This window comes from Miscanthus floridulus, chromosome 3 (assembly GCF_019320115.1).
Source record: "Miscanthus floridulus cultivar M001 chromosome 3, ASM1932011v1, whole genome shotgun sequence".
In the NCBI taxonomy this organism is placed as follows: domain Eukaryota; kingdom Viridiplantae; phylum Streptophyta; class Magnoliopsida; order Poales; family Poaceae; genus Miscanthus; species Miscanthus floridulus.
Window position 1 is genome coordinate 60,513,595 of NC_089582.1, and position 23,326 is coordinate 60,536,920.

The 23,326-nt window shown below is 47.6% G+C and overlaps 1 protein-coding gene across 6 annotated transcripts; it reads right to left on the bottom strand.

The window, feature by feature from the left end:
* Positions 1–1,796: 1,796 nt before the first annotated feature.
* On the bottom strand, positions 1,797–20,069 carry LOC136541717 (uncharacterized). Of its 6 annotated transcripts, none has more exons than XM_066533765.1 (13): positions 19,758–20,069; positions 18,987–19,230; positions 18,874–18,915; positions 18,424–18,495; positions 17,244–17,379; positions 16,946–17,103; positions 16,249–16,327; positions 15,940–16,112; positions 8,739–8,876; positions 7,617–7,766; positions 6,419–6,679; positions 4,917–5,162; positions 1,797–2,116 (listed from the first exon to the last, which is right to left on the bottom strand). In XM_066533765.1, exons 1-13 carry the CDS (start codon positions 19,916–19,918, stop codon positions 1,877–1,879), a joined length of 2,100 nt encoding a protein of 699 aa, XP_066389862.1. In that variant the 5' UTR covers positions 19,919–20,069; the 3' UTR covers positions 1,797–1,876. The 6 variants fall into 6 exon arrangements, with proteins under 6 accessions (XP_066389862.1, XP_066389860.1, XP_066389859.1 ...); XM_066533763.1 differs by having other exon boundaries at positions 8,739–8,900; positions 15,940–16,109; positions 19,758–20,068; XM_066533762.1 differs by having other exon boundaries at positions 8,739–8,900; positions 19,758–20,068.
* Between the last annotated feature and the right edge of the window lie 3,257 nt (positions 20,070–23,326).

Here is a 23,326-nt window from a genome sequence, read left to right on the forward strand (position 1 = left end):
ACTAGCGCGGTGTGGGAAAAAAGAACCAACCATAAGATATCGTTATGAAAACGCAAAGTCTATTGCGCGCGGGGTCGCGCTCCTGAGGGAGCCAGCGACCCTCCAGCAGGCGGCCTGGCCCACCAGGAGCGTCCGACTCTCAGTGGCCTGCCTACGCCCATGCACCTACCGTGCTTTTTTTTGTTTTTTTTTTTGTTTTTTGGTATTTCTTTAATTTTATTTTTTTGTTTTGTTTTATTTTTAGCATTCTTTGCATTTTTTTAATTTCAGTTTCAGTAGTATTTTTTAATTTATTTTATTTTATTTTCTATTTGTCAATTTCAGTTCTATTTTTTGTTTGTCAATTTTAGTTTTAGTTGGCAGCCATGTTTCCTGGATTTTGTAATAAATGTCCTCCTAGTTGGCAACAAATCATGTTTCCTTGCTTTTTGTAATGTGTTGTATATAACTTGTCCTCCTAGCTGTTAGTTAATGTAATGCTTGTTTTAATAATTTGTCTCTTCAGGTTGCAGTTTGTTTTGTTTTTGGCCCGCTACTCTCTTTAGGGGTTAGTATGCTTATGTAAATATTATATAACAATTTTATTATGTTCCTATAGTAACAATTGATGTGCATACTTTGTAACAAATTCAGTATATTTTTCAGGAACAACTTTAGTATTACATGGTAGTAACTCCTAACACATATTTACACACAAATTGCTTCTGGATAAAATTCTTTGAAATGTAGGCAAGTGGAGTCTAGTTTTGTTCGCATCAACATGTAGAACACATTGGTGCAGACGGAATTGAAAACGGATACAACATTAAAAAATTGTAGCCATTCAAAAAAATGTTGTGCTTTTTTTTTGTTTTGCATTAATTACTTGACGTCACGGTAAGTGTGCTGGTCGACACATGTGCTGACAGGAGCCAATTGAAGCTGATTTGTTGTGAAAGAAAAACATTGTTCCATGGCTGATATGTTTAAGCAAACGGAGCCTGAGTAGCGCGTGGGGAGCTGGGGGTCGCGCGCTTCCCATCCACGCGACGGGTCGCACTCTAGCTAAATCACTTCAACTCTTAATGCATATTACTATAATTTTGGCTGTATGAATATAGCTGTCCTGTTTGCTGGTTGGTTTCTAAGCTGGTTTGGACTGGTGCTGGTTTATTGTAAGAGAAAACACTATTGGTTGGCTGGTTCAGACTGGCTGAAACCAACACGCGAACAGACTCAGCTAGACCTCTCAGTCTCGGTGGTTAGTTTTCAGACTTCTTTTCAAGTTATATATCATTCTTTTAAGTTATAGAATGGTTTCACCGTTACCCATTTGGGTACAGGCAACTTGAAGTGGACTGAACGCTCCTGCCGGCTGGGGAGGGCATGTTAGCCCACACTGACCTATCGCCCAAACTCTGCCATCGCCCATCGGCATCACAAACAGTATGTCAGCCCACACTGACCTACAAGAATACAAAATCACACTGGACTATAAGAATACAAAAGTTTAACCAATGCAAAAAAAATCTTTGGAAGACAAGGGAACAGTAGTGGACATGGTGATGAGGAACATCAAAGAGCCAGACAAATGCAATGCGATGGTGGCAGGCAGTTGGAGCGACATTTGATGATGACACCACCCTCATCGCCTATCAAAGCAAAATTTGATGATGGCACTTGGAGCGACAAAAGGAGTTGTGTGGGATGGAGGATTAAACCGAGAATATTTAGGATTGCTATGTGACTTTCGTTCATTGGTAAAACTTCGTATATCATATCACAGACTCAATAGGAAATAGTAGAGTGCTTGTAGATGATAATAATCGGGTGCAATGCACACGGAACAAATTTGATGTCCAACTAACCAAGTAAACAAATTAAATATCAGCTGTTCCTAAAGCGTATCTTGTTTGTCCAAGTAATTTAGAAATCTTGACATACAGAGCCAGAATGTTTCTGGAATCTTGTAACTGGAATGGCTAGCCAGGGTCAAAAACACATCAAGAACAAATTTTTGTGATTCATGCTTCAACAAAGTACGGATTAGCATGGCACTCCAAGCATCTGGAGCCAAACTGATAGCTTGACGGAACGATTGCACTGTATTCACCAGCCTCCTTATCATCTTACTTCTCTGCAAGACAAAGCAAACCTTCAGCAGTATTACAAGCTTCAGTAATAACATAAAACATACTCCGTGTGTGTGTGTGGATGGGGGGGGGGGGGGGGGGCTGCTAACGCAACCGCAATATTCATTACTTTCTGAAAGAGGCAAAGCAAATAGTAAAATAGTATAGCGCGCTTGAATGGTCAAAAGTCACCTCTAATGTCTTATTACGCACCTGTGATATTACATACGCCCTCTAGACTTTAGTCTAAAAGTAAAAGCCTTTTTGGGAAGCTGGTTTTGGCTTGCAACTAGAGGTCATTTTGGTTTTCTAAGCAAACACTTTGTACCAGGCAAACCCATTGATTCTTGTTGGTATTACTGCTTGCCAGTGGTGCTTGTGAGATGAGTGAGTAATCATTAATAAACAGGAGCAAGCTAAAACAAAGTATTAACCATAGTGACCAGAACTGTGGTCCGCAGGGTTTGCGGCTTGCCACATTCGAAAAGTAATGTTCACTATTTGTACTCTGGTTCATGAATCAGGAATCCAGAATAAGGTTCATGATTCAGAACTACTCGATCAGATATATATCCAGGTATAAAATAAAGAAAGGAAAGGAGGAAATGGCAAGTAAAAGAAGGCCCCAGCCCCCGTTCCAACCCTAGCACTGCAATGCACAAGCTCTCCTTCCTCTCGTTGACACAGCACCGCCACCCTTTTGCTTGTCTCCCTCAAACTTCATGAGGCTACAGTAGGTCACTGCTACCGCCAGGTACGCTGACCACACAACTCATTTTGGCAATGTGCTTCCCCATCCTCAACTCCTGCTAGATCTGATCATATGTCGAACTGGGTCAGGCCAGGTAAAACCCGACGTTTTTTCTCTTGGCCCAGGACCGACCCAACCCATCCCAGGCATCGGGCTGCAAATCTTGGCTCATTGCCGCCCAATGGCAAGCTCAACAGGCCGCTGGCCAGCCCAACCAACTCAGGTGATGCAGTTCGCACATCAAGGATGCACTGGCAGGCAGCGCTCAGCGTAGATGTTGATGTACCAAGGAGGCATCTGTGGCCAGTGCTCGACATCGGTGCAGCGAGGAGGCATGGAGAGTTGGTGGATGGCTGCTGCACATCGATTTGGTATTCCTCCCCACGGCGAGATGCATCGGCGTGGTGGTAGCCAGCGGGGATCTTACAGATTGGCCTTCGTAGCCTCATAGGGATCTGGTAGCACCTGGCACAACCAAGTGTGTGGTGGCAGGGGATGGACATTGGAGACATAGGGTGGAAGGAATCATGCGTTCGTGGCTTGGCCTATATAGGTCAACGATGTGAGGTGGCTGGGTTACAAGGAAATATCACCTGAGCTGATGCCGTGCATGCATGATGAGTGGGCTGGATCAGCACAACTGTGGCCAGGATGAAAATTCACAATGGTGATTGGACTGCAACAGAGAACAAGAAATGAATAATGTTTCTTTTTCTCCCTATAGTCAGGTCATCAGGCCAGCCCATAGGCTAGAATTTAGCCCCGAGCCCGACCCGATTTTTGCTTCGGGGCAGAAATTACGGCCTGCGCCCACCCGATGTGTTGACCGGGCAGGGTTAACCATGATCAGGTCTAGCTCCTGCTTGTCGCCCATGCTCCCAACACCCTGCTTTCCAGCAGTTGCCACTCTCTCCCAGTGCTACCAAGCCACATCATTAGACAGATTTCAAAACAGGCAGCAAAGAGGGTAACAATGATGCCCTCAGCATTTTACTATTCTTTGTTTGGGTTCTCCTAGCCCCGTTGACCACCCACAATTTTCCAGTGATTCACTTCACACACAAACCATGAATTGATTCGTGCGACCTGAATTCAGGTTTGTGACCATCCAGCTATGGTACTAACTCAACCTTGTTATGTGTGGATGGAGTAGATCTCTGACTGAGGTAAGTAATGCACATAGTTTTTAAGGCGGTAAGGCGAGGTGCGGCGCTCCACCCCCTTCCAGACGCCTAGGCGAGTTAGGCGCGCGGCGAGGCGACGCCATACACATACTCTAACATACAGAGCCGCAGCGAGCAGAGGAAAGAGCAGAGTCGCGGAGGAAGAGCAGAGCCGCAGCGAGCAGCAGAGGAACGAGGAGGGGAGGATATACCTGCCAGTCGCGCGGAGCGGAGCAGAGCCGAGCAGAGCAGAAGCGGACGGCGCCGGAGTCGGACTTGCGCGGACAGGCGGCCTCGCGCGGATGGGCGTCCTCGCGCGGCTGGGACGGGCGGCCTCAGCAGCGGAGCAGAGTCGCGCGGACGGGCGGCCTCAGCAGCGGAGCAGCGTCGCGCGGACGGGCGGCCTCGCGCGACTAGGACGGACTTGCGCGGGGCAATCGCCTGCGCCGCCGCCGGATTTGAGGTGCGTCGCCGCCCTCTCCTCTCTTCCTCTCTCCTCTCTCGCTCTCTCAGACGCGATGGGGATTGGGAGCTTTGGCGGGAGGTGTAGGTGCGGCGCTGCTGCTTTTCCCGTGCGAGGGCGTCGCGCCGCTCTTTTCCCGCCCGCTCGAGCGCGCGGCGCCGCTCTTTCCCCGCGCCTTTTACGTCCGCGGCGTCCGCCTCAGCGAGAAGGACGACTAGGCGACGCCTTCGACCGCAAGGCGACGCCATACGCCGGGACGGTGTGGCGACAGCGACGCCGCGCTTGAAAATCCGCCCGGACGACTAGTCGTCGCCTAGGCGACGCCTAGGCGACGCACAATTAAAAGAATTGAGGCATTGCACAGGAACTACAATCACAGGGAAGAAATTAAAGTTTCAACTATCAAATCATGATGAACATCAACTAACCTCTGGATTTATGTCCCCTATCGTTCCCACCTTGTCAAATATATACGGGAATGTTGCTTCTTGAAGAAACGCGTCTGAAGCTTTAACAATATCCTGGACAAGGAAAACCCGAACCCGCCATCCTTTCCTCGATAAAATGAAATCAAATAGGTCTTCTGTAGCTGCAATCACAGAATGCATATCAAATGATCTCCACTCAGGACTTCCATTGGCATGCTCTGATGACTGTTCAGATATAGCTGCAATCTGAAAAACAAATGATGTTAGGAGGAACAAATAAAAAAAACTATGTATAACACAAGATCAAAGAGATATCTGTAAAATTTCTCATGACACTAACCCAAACACAACACCAGGATTATGACCCACAACAGGATAGAGACCAAGACCCATTTCCAGGAAAGATTGACTGATTTGTTATTATATTTTAATTTTTCAGATTATATATATTTCTCCTCTGTTGCATATTGAAGCTTTAAAACTTGTTAAGCAATGCAATTACAAGCCTATCACCATATTATTTCATAGAATTACAATGTTGTGTGCCTAACTCAATAAACTACAACTTCTAGGACCATTTTCAAATAACTACAACTATTTCACCCATAGTAACACAAAACTACAGTTTTAACACCCTGTCAAATGGCTGCTTTATGACACCTGTCCTCCAGACAAAGCCGGATGTGATGGGGACACCCAGGATGGTTGATGCATACTTGTCCAGCTAAGGGGTGGGACCAATCAGCAGTTCAGCACTACCATCAGGGTGGTGAAAAGTTGTTGATTTGTGTTAATAGGAGCACAAATAGATGTAGTTTATGAAGTGGTCCTTAGATAAGGGGTTCTTCGGACATAGAGAGTTGCCGTTTTGTGAAATTTACTCTAAGTGAATTGAAAACAAGGTTTTGTAGATTGAATAATCATAGGTACCAGAACTGAACCTGCCCAATTTTGCGTTGAGCAACACTACAGTACTGGCACAAAATATATTTAAAAAGTCGACCAAAATAGGAGGAACTAGGTCACATTGTAAGTAAGAAGAAATGGGTAATCATATTCAAGCCAAAGACAACTCGAACCTGGGTGGTGGGGAGTATTCCCACAAACTGAGCTAGCTCAGATCATACAACCCAGAAAAAGAATACAGGATGCCCAAAAAAAAATTAGATAACCAACAGTAAAAGTTGTCCATAATTCCACGCCTATAGAGCTGGATACATATTGTTGTCCTTTAGTCTTTACCTTAGAGGTTACGTCTGTTAAGAGGGCTACCACAAATTAGTAATCATGTTCACAGAAAGGATAGATCCATGAAACTGTTTCCACGCATACAAACAGAGGAATCAGGAGTGTATATTATTATATCATGACAAATGAAACTCCCTAGTGTGTTCTTGATTTTTATTGACTGTTTTTTGTACTTTCATCATATGGTTTTGGAGAAAAAAATCATGATAAAAATGAAATAGCAAGAGAAGGAACAATAATTAAGAAATATGTACCAGCCTTTCCAGTCGATTCCATCTGATGGATCCATCATCACGTATAAGAAGCTCCCTTAATATTTTCCTCATATCAGGGCTGGGGTCTGCAAGGAGCCTCCCAATCACAAAAGGATATGCACTCTCAATAACTTTAAACTCAGGATCCAGTGCTTTTGCAGTCCCTTCTAGAGAACCAAGTGCTCTTATCACCAGCGCATAATCAGGGGGGAGGGAGAAATTAAATTCATACATCAAATCATACAAATGGTTCATTACGCCCTGCAAGGCAAGGAACGAATGAACTTAGAAAGGATCAAAGGATGGACGAGATTAGAAAAAGGAAAGTAGAACCAGGCAGATGAGAGCATCAACCATATGTAAGAAATTAAGCCACAATAATGATCCAAGTAGGAACAAGACAGAGATCCAAGTAGACAAGCTGTTTAAATACAATACCTCAAAATTTAATTAGACTTACCTATAGAATGTCAGCCTTGTTGGAAGGGCACAGACGTGAATAAAAAGGATGTTGCTATATTAAATTTTTAAAGAAGTAAGCTAATAACTCAGAATTTCCTTCAGCGACACATAAATCTGAAGACTACCCTACGAAACAAAAAAAAATCTTGACTATCTTCACCAGAGTGTCAACTTGAAACTTCATCATTATTAGTTACCCAAGTTTCACAACAATAATCTGGCTGTGCCTTTCTGTTTGTTAGCTCTAATCAAAATGCTTAATAGCTCAGGTGAATTACAGCTAACATGCTAGCATTGACAGGCTTTGAAGTAGCTCTGGAGAAAAATAATTCTAAATAACACATGCCTTAACAACAAAGCCTTTTAGTCCCCAGCAAGTTGGGGTAGGCTAGAGATGAAACCCAACATGAGGTCATGAGCCACCAACAAAAAGGGAAAATAAAATAAATATATGTAAGGCATCAATAACAGTGATATTATTAGGGGAGGTAAAGCCTTGTCACGGTTCAGGCACGTAGATAGCTGCTTTCCATGCACTCCTGTCCAAGACAATTGTCTGGGTATATTCAATCCTTCCTTTCAAGTCCCTTTTCATTGCCTCCTCCCATGTCCCCCCGCACCCCCCCCCCCCACCCCCCACACACACACACCCACCCACCCACCCACCTCCTTACATTGTTTTCATGCCTTACTATTTTACTTTGCACATGCACTGGAAAGAAAAATATTAACTAACCTGGAAATCATTTGACTGCCTCCTGACATCACCAAAGGAAAACCGCAACGCATCTGCAACTGCAAGTAAATCTGTTCCCTCAGGAACAAATCCTAGTGAATGGAAATCGTTCGCCAAGCCTAAGGAGTCCCGATTAACATAATGTACAAGCTGAAACAAGTAAATTAGTTTTTCAGAAGTAAATTTCTTGATTGAAGCCAAGCAACACCAATGAAACCAACATATCAGGAAACTAAAACATGAAGCTACTATGCCACATATTTCACAAAACAAAGTTTACAATTACCTGCTTGTATATGGTAGCAGACAGGGTTATTAATTTATACAAATTTCATGCAGCAAAAAGTAATCCAACAAAGCTTATAATTACTCGGCCTGCAGGGGGTAAGACAGCCCCCGGGCATTTTGCTAAGCAGATCGAGAAAACCCTTGAACACCCCCCCCCCCCCCCCCCCCCCCACCCACCCACCCATACACAACGGCACCGTAGCCCATGTGAGAACATGACTGAGGCCGAACCTTAGACCTATGCTTTGGTGTGGGACAGACAAGGGGATTTTTTTTTAACCCCAACCTGAAATTCGCTCCCATGGGGAGTCGAACCCGGGATCTGAGGAGTGCTACTCGAGCCACTAACCAACTCAGCTAGAGGCTTAAATTACACATGAATAAAGTACTACTACAAGTATAATGTTTCACACAACTGATGATAGAAACAGGACTATATTGCATTAGTGACTCGCATATCAAAGTTCAGTTTTATTTATGCTCTACCACAAGTGCAGTAAACAGTAAGATCATTCAGCAAATTATTTCTTGCTAGACTTCCTAATTAAATTTATCCACAATGTGATTAGACCAGGAAATAAGATTAGCCATGTTTAAGTTTAACCAACTTCTGAAAATCAAACACCAGCATTGCTAGCCTAACTTGCTGCTCTTTGAAGACCTTACCAATAACACTTGGCCTGTAACTTACAAAAATAGTTAAGTGATTTAGCAGGACAACATCTAAGTCTAAACCTTTCTGAACTTTCCAGTTTCCACAACAAGAGTGAAAAACAATACCCTTCGTAACATCCATGAGTTGAGTGCAGAACAAGTTAAGACAGTCTCACATACCATTTGTATAAGCCCCACACGATAGTGCCTCGGAATATCTCCCATCATACCAAAGTCAAAATATGCTAGAGATCCACCTTCAGTTGCAACTAAATTACCAGGATGGGGGTCTGCATGGAAAAATCCTTCTTCAAGCAGCTGTCGCAATGAACAATAGAGACCCTGTGAGACGAGGAAAAAATCAGTCCATAAAAGTCAGCAAGCATGATATAAAAAACAGAGGGTAAGGAACTAAGGAGCAATGTTCAAAAAAGTAATGTGCTGCCTATCCAGTGTTCTGAGGAAAACCTGGCTCTGATTCAGAATTTATTGCCCTGCGAAGTGCTGGATTTTCCTTGCAAATATTTGGGCTTGCCTTTGACCATCAAAAAGTTGACCAAGGAGCAGGACCAACCCATAATTGACAGAGTTGCAGATCAGCTACCTGGATGGAAGGCGGATCTGATGACACGTGCTGGCAGAGTAATTCAAGTGCAATTTGCTCTCACAGGAATCCTAATCTATGTGGCCATGGCAACAGATCTTCCACCTTGGGATATCAAAGCCATAGATAAGATCAGAAAGGCATTCCTGTCGAAGGGTCGAAAAGAGGCAAAAGGTGGTCATTGCCTCATTGCCTGGCCTAAAGTGTGCCGCTCCCGGGAACTGGGTGGTCTTGGGATAGCAGATCTAGAGTCCCTGGGTATTGCCTTAAAAGCAAGATGGCCGTGGCTTAAGCGGAGTGTGCCCAACAAACCTTGGGCAAATCTGCCTATCCAAGTCAGTAAAGAGGTAGCTGGCCTCATCTCTGTGGCAGTGATAACAGAAGTAGGAAGCGGATCTAATACGCTTTTCTGGAAGGATAAATGGCTGGATGGCAAGGGAATTCAGGACATAGCACCTCTGGTTTTCGCACTGGTACCCAAAAGAAGTGTCAGTAGTTAGCCTAGTGTTCTTGTTCTTCCAGTTACCTACTATAGATATTTACTATTCACTGTCATGTGTTGTTTTTGTTTCCTTGGCAACCAAGTTGATCATGGTGCCTTGGCAACCAAGTAGGAATCATAGCATCTGCTTTATGCAGTTAGAATATGCTAAGGAGTAGGTACACCACTTGCCTATATATGCAGTGGTTAGCATCTTTGTATCAAGCAAGTTAGTTCTGAAATTCAATACAATCCAATCCAAGCGGCCTGCTGGCCAAGCTGCCCTCTGGCAGCCCAATTCGCCAACAATTGGCATCAGAGCCCGGATTGAGAGAGGGAAAGGCATGGCCACCTCCGCAGAGAGAGCAGCAGCCGCCGCCGCCGCCGAGCAGCGTGCGCAGCGTCTGGCCGCGGCAGAGGCCGCAGCTGCGCAGGCACAGCAAGCCGCGAAGGCCGCAGCAGCAGCAGCTAGGAACGCGGCCGCCACGGCCGCGGCTCTGCGTCGAGAGTTGGTGGAGGATCCGCTGCGCGATCGCCGCCCGCCTCCGCGGAGGAGCCCGGAGCGCGAGCGCAGGCAGACGCGGTCGCCCGATCGGGATCAGGATCGCCGCCGCGGACGGGCCAGGGGCCGCTCGCCAGTGATCCAGACCGTGTACAAGGATTCTGGCTCGAGCTCCACCTGGCCGATGCTCACCAAGTCCAATTACCATGAGTGGGCCTCGATCATGAAGCTGAAGCTCCAGGCGCGGCAACTCTGGGACGCGATCGAGTACCAGGACCTGTCGTACCATGAGGACAGGCGCACGGTGGAGGCGATCATCGCCGCCGTGCCGCAGGAGATGGAGATGCCGCTGTCCGAGAAGGGATCGGCCAAAGAGGCCTGGGACTCCATCGCCGCCGCACGGATCGGAGTCGATCGGGTGCGCCGCGCCACGCTCCAGCGACTCCGCAGCGACTGGGAGAAGCTCGCCTTCCGTCCGGGTGAACAGATCGAGGACTTCACCCTTCGCTTGATGGCCCTGAAGCAGCAGCTTCTTCTCCACGGCGACAACGACATCGATGAAGAACGCGCGGTGGAGAGGCTCCTGTGCGCCGTGCCGCTGAAGTACGCCCAGCTCCGGATCGCCATCGAGACGCTTCTCGACTTCCAGGACCTCACCATCGAGGAGGTGTCTGGGCGCTTGAAGACGGTGAACGACATGGAGGCGCTGGACGCGGAACCGACCACCATCGGTGGACTGCTGCTGACAAGGGAGCAGTGGCGTGCCAAGGAGAAGGAGGAGGCTACCGCTTCCGCGTCGGGCAAGGAACTGCGACGTCGTCCCCGCGGCGGCAAGAAGCAGCGCGGGAAGGGAAATCGCGGCGGAGGAGACAGAGGCGGTGGCTACGATCGCGGGGTGGACGACGACACCTGCCTCAACTGTGGTGATCGCAGCCACTGGGCGCGCGACTGCCGCCAGCCGCGCCGTGGTGGTGGTGACCGCGGCGGCGGTGGTGGCAACCAACGCGGAGGAGGCAACCGCGTTGGAGGTGATCGAGGTGGACGGCGCGGTGGTGGGCGTGGCGGTGCTGCGCACATCGCAGAGGCGGAGGACGATGATGGTGCTCTGTTCCTCGCCCACGGCTTCCTCGAGCTCGACGAGAAGACCGAAGCCGTCTGCTCCAAGGCCACGGTCTCCCTCGACATCAGCGAGCCACGTGCGCGTGTCTTCCTCAACACCAGCGCCAACGAGGAGGCGCTCGACGGTTGGTACCTTGACAGTGGGGCCACGCATCACATGACCGGCCGTCGGGAGCTCTTTGCCGAGCTCGACACCACGGCGCGCGGCACGGTGCGTTTCGGCGACTCGTCTCGAGTGGAGATCAAGGGGACCGGCTCCATCGTCTTCCATGCCAAGAACGGGGAGCAGCGTGTCCTCCATGGCGTCTTCTACATCCCAGCGCTCCGGAACTCGATTATGAGTTTGGGGCAGCTCGGCGAAGGAGGCTCCAGAGTGGAGATTGAACATGGAGTGCTCCGAATCTGGGACCGGCGTAGTCGTCTTCTCACCAAGGTACATCGCGGGCCCAGTCGGCTGTACATTCTGCACTTGGAGGCCGCGCAGCCGGCGTGTCTCGCCGCCAGGAAGGAGGACGAGTCATGGAGGTGGCATGAGCGCTACGGGCACCTCAGCTTCGAGGCGCTGCACCAGCTCGGCAAGCAGGAGATGGTGAGGGGGATGCCGGTGATCAAGCATGCGGAGCAAGTCTGCGACACCTGCGTCACCACCAAGCTCCGCCGCAAGCCGTTTCCGCAGCAGGCGCAGTACCGCGCGCAGGCGCCCCTGGACCTCGTCCACGGCGACTTGTGCGGGCCGGCGACTCCAGGAGGGCGCCGCTACTTCTTGCTGATGGTGGACGACGCCACTCGCTTCATGTGGGCGGTGCTTCTGCCGACCAAGGATGCTGATGCGGATGCCATGAAGCGGGTGAAGGCCGAAGCAGAGGAGACTGGCCGTGAGCTCAAGGTGCTGCGGACCGACAATGGAGGAGAGTTCACCGTCGGCGAGCTGGCGCAGTACTTCGCCGCAGGAGTCAAGCGGCACTACTCTGCACCACACTCACCGCAGCAGAACGGTGTTGTGGAGCGGCGCAATCAGACGGTCGTGGCGACCGCACGCGCGCTCCTGAAGCAGAGGACCATGCCGGCCAAATTCTGGGGGGAGGCAGTGATGACGGCGGTGCATCTGCTCAACCGCGCGCCGACGAGAAGCTTGCAAGGCAAGACCCCCTATGAGGCCTGGCACGGACAAGCGCCGACGGTGAGCTATCTGCACATTTTCGGCTGCGTCGCCTACACAAGGGAGCTCGGGCAGCTGCGTAAGCTCGACGACCGCGGCAAGGCTAGGGTCTTCATCGGCTACGCCGAGGGCGCCAAGGCCTACCGGGTCCTCGATCCAGCGACAGGACGCATCAAGGTGAGCCGCGACGTGGTGTTTGATGAAGGGCACGGCTGGGATTGGTCCAATTCGGCCGCCGGGACGTCTGCTTCCGCCTCCAGCGACTTCGACATCGAGTTCTGGGGAGTTGACGCAGACGGAGCTCAACCGCGCACGCCGTCACCAGCTCCAGGGGAGCACGATCCACCGGCCTCCTCTGCTTCACCAGCAGCAGAGACCGAGTAGGCGGACCCGGTTGAGTTCGCGTCACCGCTCGAGGACGACGACGATCGCCTTGACGCTTCCTTCGACGGCGAGCAGCTGCGGTACCGTACCATGCCCAACATCGTCGGGGACGCGCCCACACCGCCGCCGGCTTCACGTCTCTTCGCCGAGCTTCACCTCACGCACGCCGGCGAGCCGGCCAACTTCGCGGAGGCTAAAGGCGATCCTACCTGGCAGGCCGCCATGGAACAGGAGATCAAGGCGGTTGAGCAGAACCACACGTGGGAGCTTGTGGAGCTTCCTCCCGGTCACCGGCCCATCACTCTGAAGTGGGTCTACAAGCTCAAGAAGGGCGAGCGGGGCGCGGTGACCAAGTACAAGGCGCGCTTGGTGGCGTGGGGTTTCATCCAGCAGGAAGGGATCGACTTCGACGACGCGTTTGCTCCCGTGGCGCGCATGGAATCCGTCCGAGTCCTTCTCGCGCTGGCGGCCCAAGAAGGATGGCGCGTCCACCACATGGACGTCAAATCTGCCTTCCTCAACGGCGACCTCAAGGAGGAGGTGTACGTGAAGCAGCCGTCTGGCTTCACCGTCGCCGGGAAGGAGAAGATGGTGTACCGTCTGCGCAAGGCTTTGTATGGCCTACGGCAGGCTCCGCGAGCTTGGAACGCCAAGCTGGACGCCACCCTCAAGGAGATGGGTTTCCAGCAAAGCGACTATGAAGCTGCGATGTACAGGCGAGGAACAGGGGAGGAGCTGCTGCTGATCGGTGTCTATGTTGACGATTTGATCATCACCGGTGCCAGCACTCAAGCCATAGAAGGTTTCAAGGCTCAGATGAAGAAGGTCTTCGACATGAGCGACCTCGGCCTCCTGTCCTTCTACCTGGGGGTCGAAGTACACCAAGATTCAGCTGGGATCACTCTGAGGCAGACCCATTATGCCAAGAGGATCCTTGAGCTAGGAGGTATGCATGCCTGCAACCCTGCCCATACACCAATGGAGGAGCGGCTGAGGTTGAGCAGGCAGGGCACGGCTGCAGAAGTTGATCCTACCCAATACAGAAGATTGGTGGGCAGCCTGCGCTACCTGGTCCACACAAGACCTGACTTAGCCTTCTCAGTAGGTTTTGTCAGTCGATTCATGGAGAGGCCGACTGCAGAGCACCAAGCTGTCATCAAGCGCATCCTGAGATATGTGGCTGGTACTCTGGAGTTTGGACTTCACTACACTAAGGCTCCAGGGAGAGCAAGGTTTGTTGGGTACTGCGACAGTGACTTGGCTAGAGACATTGACACCAGCAAGAGCACTAGTGGCACTCTGTTCTTCCTGGGAAGCAATCTTGTGTGCTGGCAGTCAGTAAAGCAGAAGGTGGTGGCTCTATCTAGTTGTGAAGCTGAGTACATTGCCACTACCACAGCTGCAAAACAAGCTATTTTGCTATCCAGGCTGCTGGCAGACCTCCTTGGAAGGAATGTGGAAGTGGTCGAACTGAAGGTTAATAGTAAGTCTGCACTTGCTCTAGCCAAGAATCCAGTCTTCCATGAGCGCAGTAAACACATCAGAATCAAGTACCATTTCATCAGAAACTGCTTGGAAGATGGAAGTATCAGGGCTGATCACATATCCACCACTGATCAGCTGGCTGACATTCTAACCAAGTCTCTTGGAAGATCAAAATTTGAAGAGATGAGGGGAAGAATTGGGCTCAAGCACATCACTTCCAAGGACCACAAGGCTAAAGGGGAGAATTGTCAGTAGTTAGCCTAGTGTTCTTGTTCTTCCAGTTACCTACTATAAATATTTACTATTCACTGTCATGTGTTGTTTTTGTTTCCTTGGCAACCAAGTTGATCATGGTGCCTTGGCAACCAAGTAGGAATCATAGCATCTGCTTTATGCAGTTAGAATATGCTAAGGAGTAGGTACACCACTTGCCTATATATATAGTGGTTAGCATCTTTGTATCAAGCAAGTTAGTTCTGAAATTCAATACAATCCAATCCAAGTGGCCTGCTGGCCAAGCTGCCCTCTGGCAGCCCAATTCGCCAACAAGAAGATCAAACAAACGCACTGTGCTGGAGGCCCTCAGTGAGAAGAAATGGACAGAGGATATACAAGGAGAAATCTGTATGACAGCCTTGAATCAGTACCTAGACCTTTGGGATGTCATGAATTTTGTGGAGTTGAATGAGAATATTGCTGATAAGCACATCTGGAGGCTATCTTCATCGGGTAAATATACAGCAAAAAGTGCTTATGATACCCTATTTCAGGGAGCAATCTTCTTTGAACCTTATGAGAGAATCTGGAAATCCTGGGCACCCCCCAAATGCAGATTTTTTATGGTTAGTTGCTCACAACAGATGCTGGACGGCAGACAGATTGGCAAGGAGGGGGCTCCCACATCCAGAACAGTGCGTACTTTGCGATCAACAGGAGGAAACTATTCATCATTTGCTTGTGGGCTGTGTACTCTCAAGAGACTTTTGGTTCTCCCACCTGCTGCATTTTGGATTTGTATCACTTGCTCCACAACCTACTGACCAATCCTTTGATGAATAGTGGAGAAAAGTTGATAATTCGGCTAGTGGAGATTTGAGGAAGGGTCTGAACTCTCTAGTCATTTTGGGAGCCTGGAGCATCTGGCGGCACAGAAATGAGTGTCTTCAATGGTGCAGCACCAAATGTTAATATGGTGCTGGCTTTGGTAAGGGAAGAGGCCCATTGGTGGAGCCTGACAGGAGCTAAGGGGATCTCCCTGCTCACTACCGAAGGAGCAGTCTAATGGACTGCTGTAGTGGTCGGGTCATCATTTTATTTTTTAAACCGGCGATTTAGTTTCCTTGTAGTAGTGGGTGTTTGTGTGTGTGGGTCTAGGTCTATGTATGACTCTCTCTTCTTCTATTAATACAATGATACGCAGCTCTCCTGCGTGTTCGAGAAAAAAAAAGGAACTAAGGAGCAAGGACATACACTAAACACAGTAAAACACCTCCATAGAGATGGTCACACTTATGTTCTAGCCAAAAATTCAAGCTAATGGTATTTAAGGGATGAAAGATATGGTCATACATTAGAATCACACAGGAGAGACAAAGGACAGAACTAATGTTGCAATGCAATTACATTCAAGCAGCCAAGTGACAATACCTCATCTATCATTCTTTTCCTGTTCAAATTGGCTTTGCTGATGCGCTCAGCATCAGTTAGCTTAATTCCATCAATCCATTCCAGTGTCAGTATGGTTTTACATGTATAATTCCAGTAAACTTTTGGGACCTTGATGCTTGTACTACCTTCAGAATTGATCCCACCAGAACCTGCTAGAAAATCAATGGTGTTGAGCTTGCAGCATGTGAACTGTAGAGGAACAGGTATTGTGAGACCATAGTTGGGGGATGGATATAGAGTATATCAATAATTTATTAAGAATTGAATTAAATAAGTGTGCAAACTCACCATGAGAATAAAGAGTAGCAAACCTTTCAGCATTTTGTCCTTCTAAATTATAATCAATCTCATCAAACATGTGCCTGACCTGTTGAACCAAAGATAAAATGTAATGCAACATACAAAGGTTAAAATTATACAGAACGATCTAGAATTTACAGGAGGGCATGATGATTGTCAAAAGAGAAGATCGTAGGTCTACAATTTGCATAATGGTCTTGTGATTTATGTGACTTCATTTTCAGGAAACAAGCATCTCTGAAGTTAAAAAGATAATTCAGAAAGGATCAGAAAAAAGATTAACCTACACCCAAAAATACTAGAATCACAATAAGTCAGACCATCAAGTACCAGGTAGAGGGCCATAACAAGGCAACAAACATAGGATAGTCCAACAAATACTACACTTACTAAAATCATATGGTCTATGCATAATCCAAAGATAATATACCATGAATCATGTGAGGAAAGAGCAAAGCTGAGCATCATCCATCTCATGTTATGTGGATAGGAAGCTATTGATAATATAAATGACAAAAACATTCTAATCCAGTCTGACAATAAAAATTTTGGATCCAGATGAAGTGGTCTTTGGAATTCATAGTAATCAGCCGGACATGGCAAATGTAAAAAAACTATAAGAGAAAGAGTGATCAGAATAGCACAGACAACGACAAGCCTAGTTCAGAAAGAAGTAGAAGCTCACAATCTCATTAACTGCCACCAATAGGTCTTTGCGAGCCTTAGCAAATCGTTTCATTTGTCCTCCAATCATGTGGAACAAAAGTGCATCTAGAGTCAGCAAGGGCGCCATTCCAGGCCTTTGAACTTTGACTGCAACAAGCTCTCCAGAGCGTAGATGAGCTGCATTACTTGAAGTATCAAAGAAATGCATTTCAACTTGGAGAACTCAGGTCTGAAATATATGCTAAGGTAAATAACAATCAGTACAGAACAAGGATAATCACCAGTTAGTAGCAGAAGTCTTATCAGAAATGTCTAACCTTTGTAAACTTGCCCCAGTGATGCTGCTGCAATCGGCTCTGGGCTCATATCAGCGAACAAATCAGAAATTCGAGAGCCCAACTGAGACTCTATGGCCCTGAGTGCAATGCGAGTTGGAAACGGTGGTATTTGATCCTGAAAAGAAATTGTTCAGCCAACAACAACAATAACAACAACAAAGCCTTAAAGTCCCAAACAAGTTGGGGTAGACTAGAGTTGAAACCCAACAGAAGCAATCAAGGTTCAGGCACGTGAATAGCTGTTTTCCAAGCACTCCTATCTAAGGCTAAGTCTTTGGGTATATTCCATCCTTTCAAGTCTCCTTTTATTGCCTCTACCCAAGTCAACTTCGGTCTTCCTCTGCCTCTCTTCAATTGGTGCTACCCTTAATCTATCACGTATATCATCGTTCCGAACTCGATCCCTTCTTGTATGACCGCAAATCCAACGCAACATACGCATTTCCACGACACTTATCTGTTGAACATGTCGTCTTTTCGTAGGCCAACATTCTGCACCATACAACATAGCAGGTCTAATCGCCGTCCTATAAAACTTGCCTTTTAGCTTCTGTGGTACCCTTTTGTCACATAGGACACCAGATGCTTGGCGCCATTTCATCCACTCTGCTTTGATTCTATGGCTAACATCTTCATCAATATCCCCGTCTCTCTATAGCATTGATCCTAAATATCAAAATGTATCCTTCATAGACACTACTTGACCTTCCAAACTAATATCTTCCTCCTCCCGAGTAGTAGTGCCGAAGTCACATCTCATATACTCAGTTTTAGTTGTACTGAGTCTAAAACCTTTGGACTCCAAAGTCTCCCACCATAACTCCAGTTTCTGATTCACTCCTGTCCGGCTTTCATCAACTAGCACTACATCGTCCGCGAAAAGCATACACCAAAGGATGTCCCAATAAGCTACTAGTACAAGTTCCTCAGACTTCTGATTTTGAACTATGCATTACTAATGGCTGTTTTGGGGCCTCCAACTGAGATAGAACTCTTTCTAGGACTTAAACATGTCAGTGGACCTACTTTGACGCCACAACTTTAGGACACTTATTCACCTCATAATTCTAGGAGATCAACATAAACAGGAAAAAGCATGTTCTTAGATCTAACAATTTGTTTTCATCACAAAGAAAAAAAATATAGAATGGGGAGGTACCTGTAGCTTTGCAAGCTCCTGACAATACGCACTAGGAAGTATATCAGGGCGTGTGCTCAATGCCTGGCCAAGCTGCACGGTGAAAGAGAATTGGTAAAAGAACATATCATCAATTCCCTAGTTGTAATAAGACAATATTACACCTAAGACAATATTAGCTAACAAAGTATTGTAGTTCAAAAACAAGATATGGAGACAATGGCACAATAAAGATGCAGTCAACACAACCACCAACATGATTGATTTTGTACCGTTGTACGAATGCTTAAGGTAGATAATAATCATGTTACAAAACCATAGTGATAGGTGCAGTGATTTTGATGGTCATAAGACATGTTACATTGATGTTGCTTCCACCTTAACAAGGAGATACACCATACTGAAAAGTTAAGCATCAAATTTAATCGAAAAGATCAGTGCTACATTCTACCGATATGTCAATCAGCATACCTTGATGTAAAAAGGACCCAAGCGTATCAAGGTCTCTCGAAACTGAAATAAGGAAATGACAATCAGAGACATGATGCTCAGTTCCACCAACAACAACAGACAAGAAAAACTACCTTTTCTGCTCTTTTATGCATGTCATTGAGCCACAAATGCCAAATAGTGAGTTTTATAACATGAAAAGAGATGGTAGCAGCCCTGTACAGAGCAAGGAATGGACCAAAGCCACGGTCAGCAAAAATCCTGCGCGAACTTGACCCCAAGATTCTTCCAAACTCGGTTTCCAGTGACTTCTTTCTGATCTTTGCATATTCTGATGATGGTCTCTCTCCATGTACACTTGTAAAAGCACTTGAGTAGCTACAAAATAGAAAAAAATAAATCACCTAAACATAATTTCTGTAAACAAATAACACTAGAATTATTCAAATTTCAACATGCTGGCTCAGTAAAACATCTGCAAATCATTGAAATAAAATATTTTCTTCAAATAGAAGATCCAATTTATCTAATGCCACAGACGAATTAACCAAATAGCCTTCCTCCTAAATTATAATGAAGAATTTATTTAAGCTAGATTAGTTCAGTATGTTTCTCAGTGATGATTGAGTAAGATTAAGTCATTTCGGAGATCTGTCTGCGTGAAACTTTATACACTGTTTCAACAAAAAAAAATACAGTAGGCACTTAGGACGACCTGGCATTGCACACTGTTCTTCTAATCCAAAACATTTTAGACTATCAAAGTGAATCATAAATTGAATGATTGATTGGCGCACGGTACAATTACAACTAGCGAATTCCAAATCCGCAAACATAACGGAACTGCGACCTAGGGTTACGCCGTGGTGACCGGTAGCTGAGGTTAACCTGTCGACTGTCGTTACCTCATCACCGGCGTTGAGGCGGGGAGGCAGGGAGGTGGTGGCAACGCCGCGGAAGAGGTCGGGGAGGCGGCCTGAAAGGCGCGGGGAACGAGAAAGGGGAGGCCTCTGCGTCGGTCGGCGCGGCGGGCGAGGAGGAGGAGCCGCGAGGTGGGGCCCGACATGGCCGGGATCTCATCAGCTCCGCCGCCCGCACGGGAGGGAGAGCCGGGGAGGGGAAGAAGGGCAGTGGGGTTCAGGGGAGGAGAGAAAGAGACCGGTGTACGGCGTGCGCGTACGCTCTCCTTGGAAGCAGTGAGAGGAAGGAGGCAGCGGCGCCGCGTGGCTGGACCCGAGTGCGAGCTGGCGGCCTGGCGCGCGTGCGGTTGTTCGTTGCTCGGTGCTGGGCCGCTGGCCCGTCTTGTTAGGGCTCGTCCAGTCGCCCCGTTGTTCATCTCCTGGATTGCAGCCCACGCCGACCTGCGTCCCCGCTGCTTGGCTCAAAATTAGGGTCCGTTTGTTTTGGCTTTCCAGGTGCTGTGGCTTAAAAAAAAAAAGGCCAGAAGCCAAATCAAAGGGGTATTCATACTCCTTGGCTTCTAGAGAAAGCTGTTTTTGTGCATTTCATTTTTCACAGCAGGGGAGGAGGTGCTTTCTTGAGCTTTGGCTTTCACAAGTTGGAAGAAATTACCCACTGCCACAGGTTATGTTGTACCGGTTCGCTTCTTTTCTTTTCCGTCTCCCTCACCTGCCGCTCTCCCCTGCCCGGCACCGTTCCTCCTCCGGCGGCGGCGGCGCCCCTCCTCCTCCTTCGGCGGCGGCACCCATCCTCCTCCGGCGGCGGCACCCCTCCTCCTTCTCCGGCGGCGGCGTCCATCCTCCTCCGGCGGCGGCACCCCTCCTCCTTCTCCGGCGGCGGCGTCCATCCTCCTCCGGCGGCGGTGCCCCCTCTCTACGGTGCCCCTCCTCCCTTTTCCTATCGAGCCGCTGGAGGTCATCTTTTCCCCACGCCCGCCCGCCATGGGTAGAGGCCGGGCGAGCTCGGGAGCTCCCCGGTCTGGGGCCTCGGTCTACTAGGGACCAAGGGGAAGGTAGGAGGAGCAAGGGAAGGCGTGGGCATCCCGTTCTAGTGGATGGGGAAGGGAGAGGGGAAGGGTGAGGCGCGACCACTGGGGTCAGTGGCGCTGCCTGCCTCGGTGCGGTGTGCTGCTCCGATGAGAGGAGGAAGGACGAGGGGTCGAGGGTGGAGATAGGGTGGAGGTGCGTGAGGGCGAGGAGCTCGGCCTCGCGGTTGCGGCGCTCGACCTCGCGCTCCATGGAGGAGAGCACCTCCTTGGTCTAGCTTGCGACCCAGTGCGCCTGGAGGAATAAGATCTGTGCGCCGGGAGGAAGAAGAAGATAATGACGAGTGGGGTCCGCGTGTCAGTGAAAGAGGAAGAGAGTTCAGTGGGGTGGACTGTGAATGACATGTGGGTCCGCTCGTAAGTGTTTTCAAAAAGCCATAGTTGTTTCACCAAACGGCTTTCGGCTTTCTCACAGCCCACAGCTCACAGCAGCTTTTCCCACAGCCCACAGCTCACAGCTACTTTGTAAAAGCCACAGCTCAACCACAACACACCCTTAGATTTGGTTGAACCGAAGATTTTTTTTATTTAATATATACATGCAATTCGATACTGTACATCAGGACAAGAGGTTTTGAATTATAAATCCTGACAAGTGCAATTTTAAATAAAACAATTATAGCGAACTCATGTTTCCATATTTGAGGCCTAATGGCCGTCCCAATTCAGAAACCAAGACCCACAACACATGATTTCTTAATGTGGACCCCACAGCATGGCAACACCAATCAACGTCTAAGTGAGAGGGCCCATCAGAACCAGTACATCTGCTCTTCAAGCCTATCCAAGAGCACGACACGTACCTGATGGAAACGATGTTCGGCCCAACGCAAAATCCATCGGTTCCTCGTGCTTTGGATATTGGCCCAACACTGTTTCTGAACTGAGAAACCATTTCCTCTCTTTTCCTTGGCTTTCTTCGTTAAGTCTTTTGCCACATCATGGTTTTTGCTTACGTAGCAGGTTATTTAATGCTATGAAAACTATCCTAGCCCTTGTTTAGTTCGTGAAATTTGGAATTTGGGGCTACTGTAGCACCTTCGTTTTTATTTGGTAAATAGTGTCCAAACATTGACTAATTAGGCTTAAAACGTTCGTCTCGCAATTTCCCACCAAACTGTGCAATTAGTTTTTCTTTTCGTCTACATTTAATGCTCCATACACGGGCCGCAAACATTCGATGTGACAGGTACTGTAGCAATTTTTTGGACTTTGGAGTCCAACTAAACAAGGCCCTAGTTTCAAGGTTGGGACTGCCCTAAGGAAGACTTGGCAAGCACAAATTTAAATAAAATAATTGTAACCAAAGTGCTCCCGTAAACTTTTCTGTCCGTTGACACCCCGTCAACCTTCCTGTGGTTCATGTGGAGAGATGGGTGTTTTTTGCAGTAGTGTACATTATCGTAAAGATCCATAGTCAAAAGATGGATGATCAAGCTAGTGGCGTACGATGTCATATGCCTCCCTACCCCATCAACGTTCCGGTGGTTTCTGCAAAGAGATGGATGTCCGCTGCTGGTGTTGTGCGATGTTGTACAGCGTCCCCGCCAACCTTCCTATAGTTCTTATGAGGATGTCCACTACTACTAATGGCGTATGTTATGTTATCCTCGGTCTTCCTATTGAAAGATGGATGTCTATTGCTAGTTTAATAGAGGTGTTTCCATGGTTATATGATTAAGACATTAAGTCAGCTTGTAATAAAAATTACTCATTTATTTAATATAATAGAATTGTTCTATTATTCACTTATAACATAAAAAACGGGTGTGACCACAGGTTTGGCTGTAGGTCATATGTCTACTTATAGGGACAAAGCTACATTGATCTCTAGGTATGCAAAGAAGTAACCAACAATTTTTTCCTAAATCTCTAGTACATGAGGAAGTATATACATGTGAATATAACCCAGGATGGCTCCACTGTGATGCCCTACATCCTCAAGAATGAGGAACTGTTGCTTCTAAGGTGGTAGAAATTTTGGGGTTGGACTTCCTTTTAGTTTGGGAATACCCAACTACCCACCACAGCCTAGTAGCAATGGCCATCCTCTAATGTTTATTTTGCTATTAAATTATCTTTTCCCACATCCTTTGCCATTTTTATTTATAATTCCTTGTCCTTGTTTTCCACTTCATAGTAATTTCTTTTGACATATCTTGGGCTATATCCTCCTTGCTCTTCCTTTTTATGGTTTATGTAATTTGTTAACACCATCTTTGTTCAACTTTTCAATGGCCTTTAATAAATGGTCTACCCTTTAGGATGGTACCTTGTAATCGGAAAGGACGTGTAGTGCCATGTTTGTGTTGCTTGTCCTTATGACGTTATTGTTGTTTTGTTCTTTTGTAATGATTGTTGATGTGTTTATGGGATGCTCACCTTCAATGGAATCAATTAGTTATCTAATATATAATGTTATAGCTATTGGGGTTTCTCCAGCATCTATTTTGCTCTATCTCATTCTCG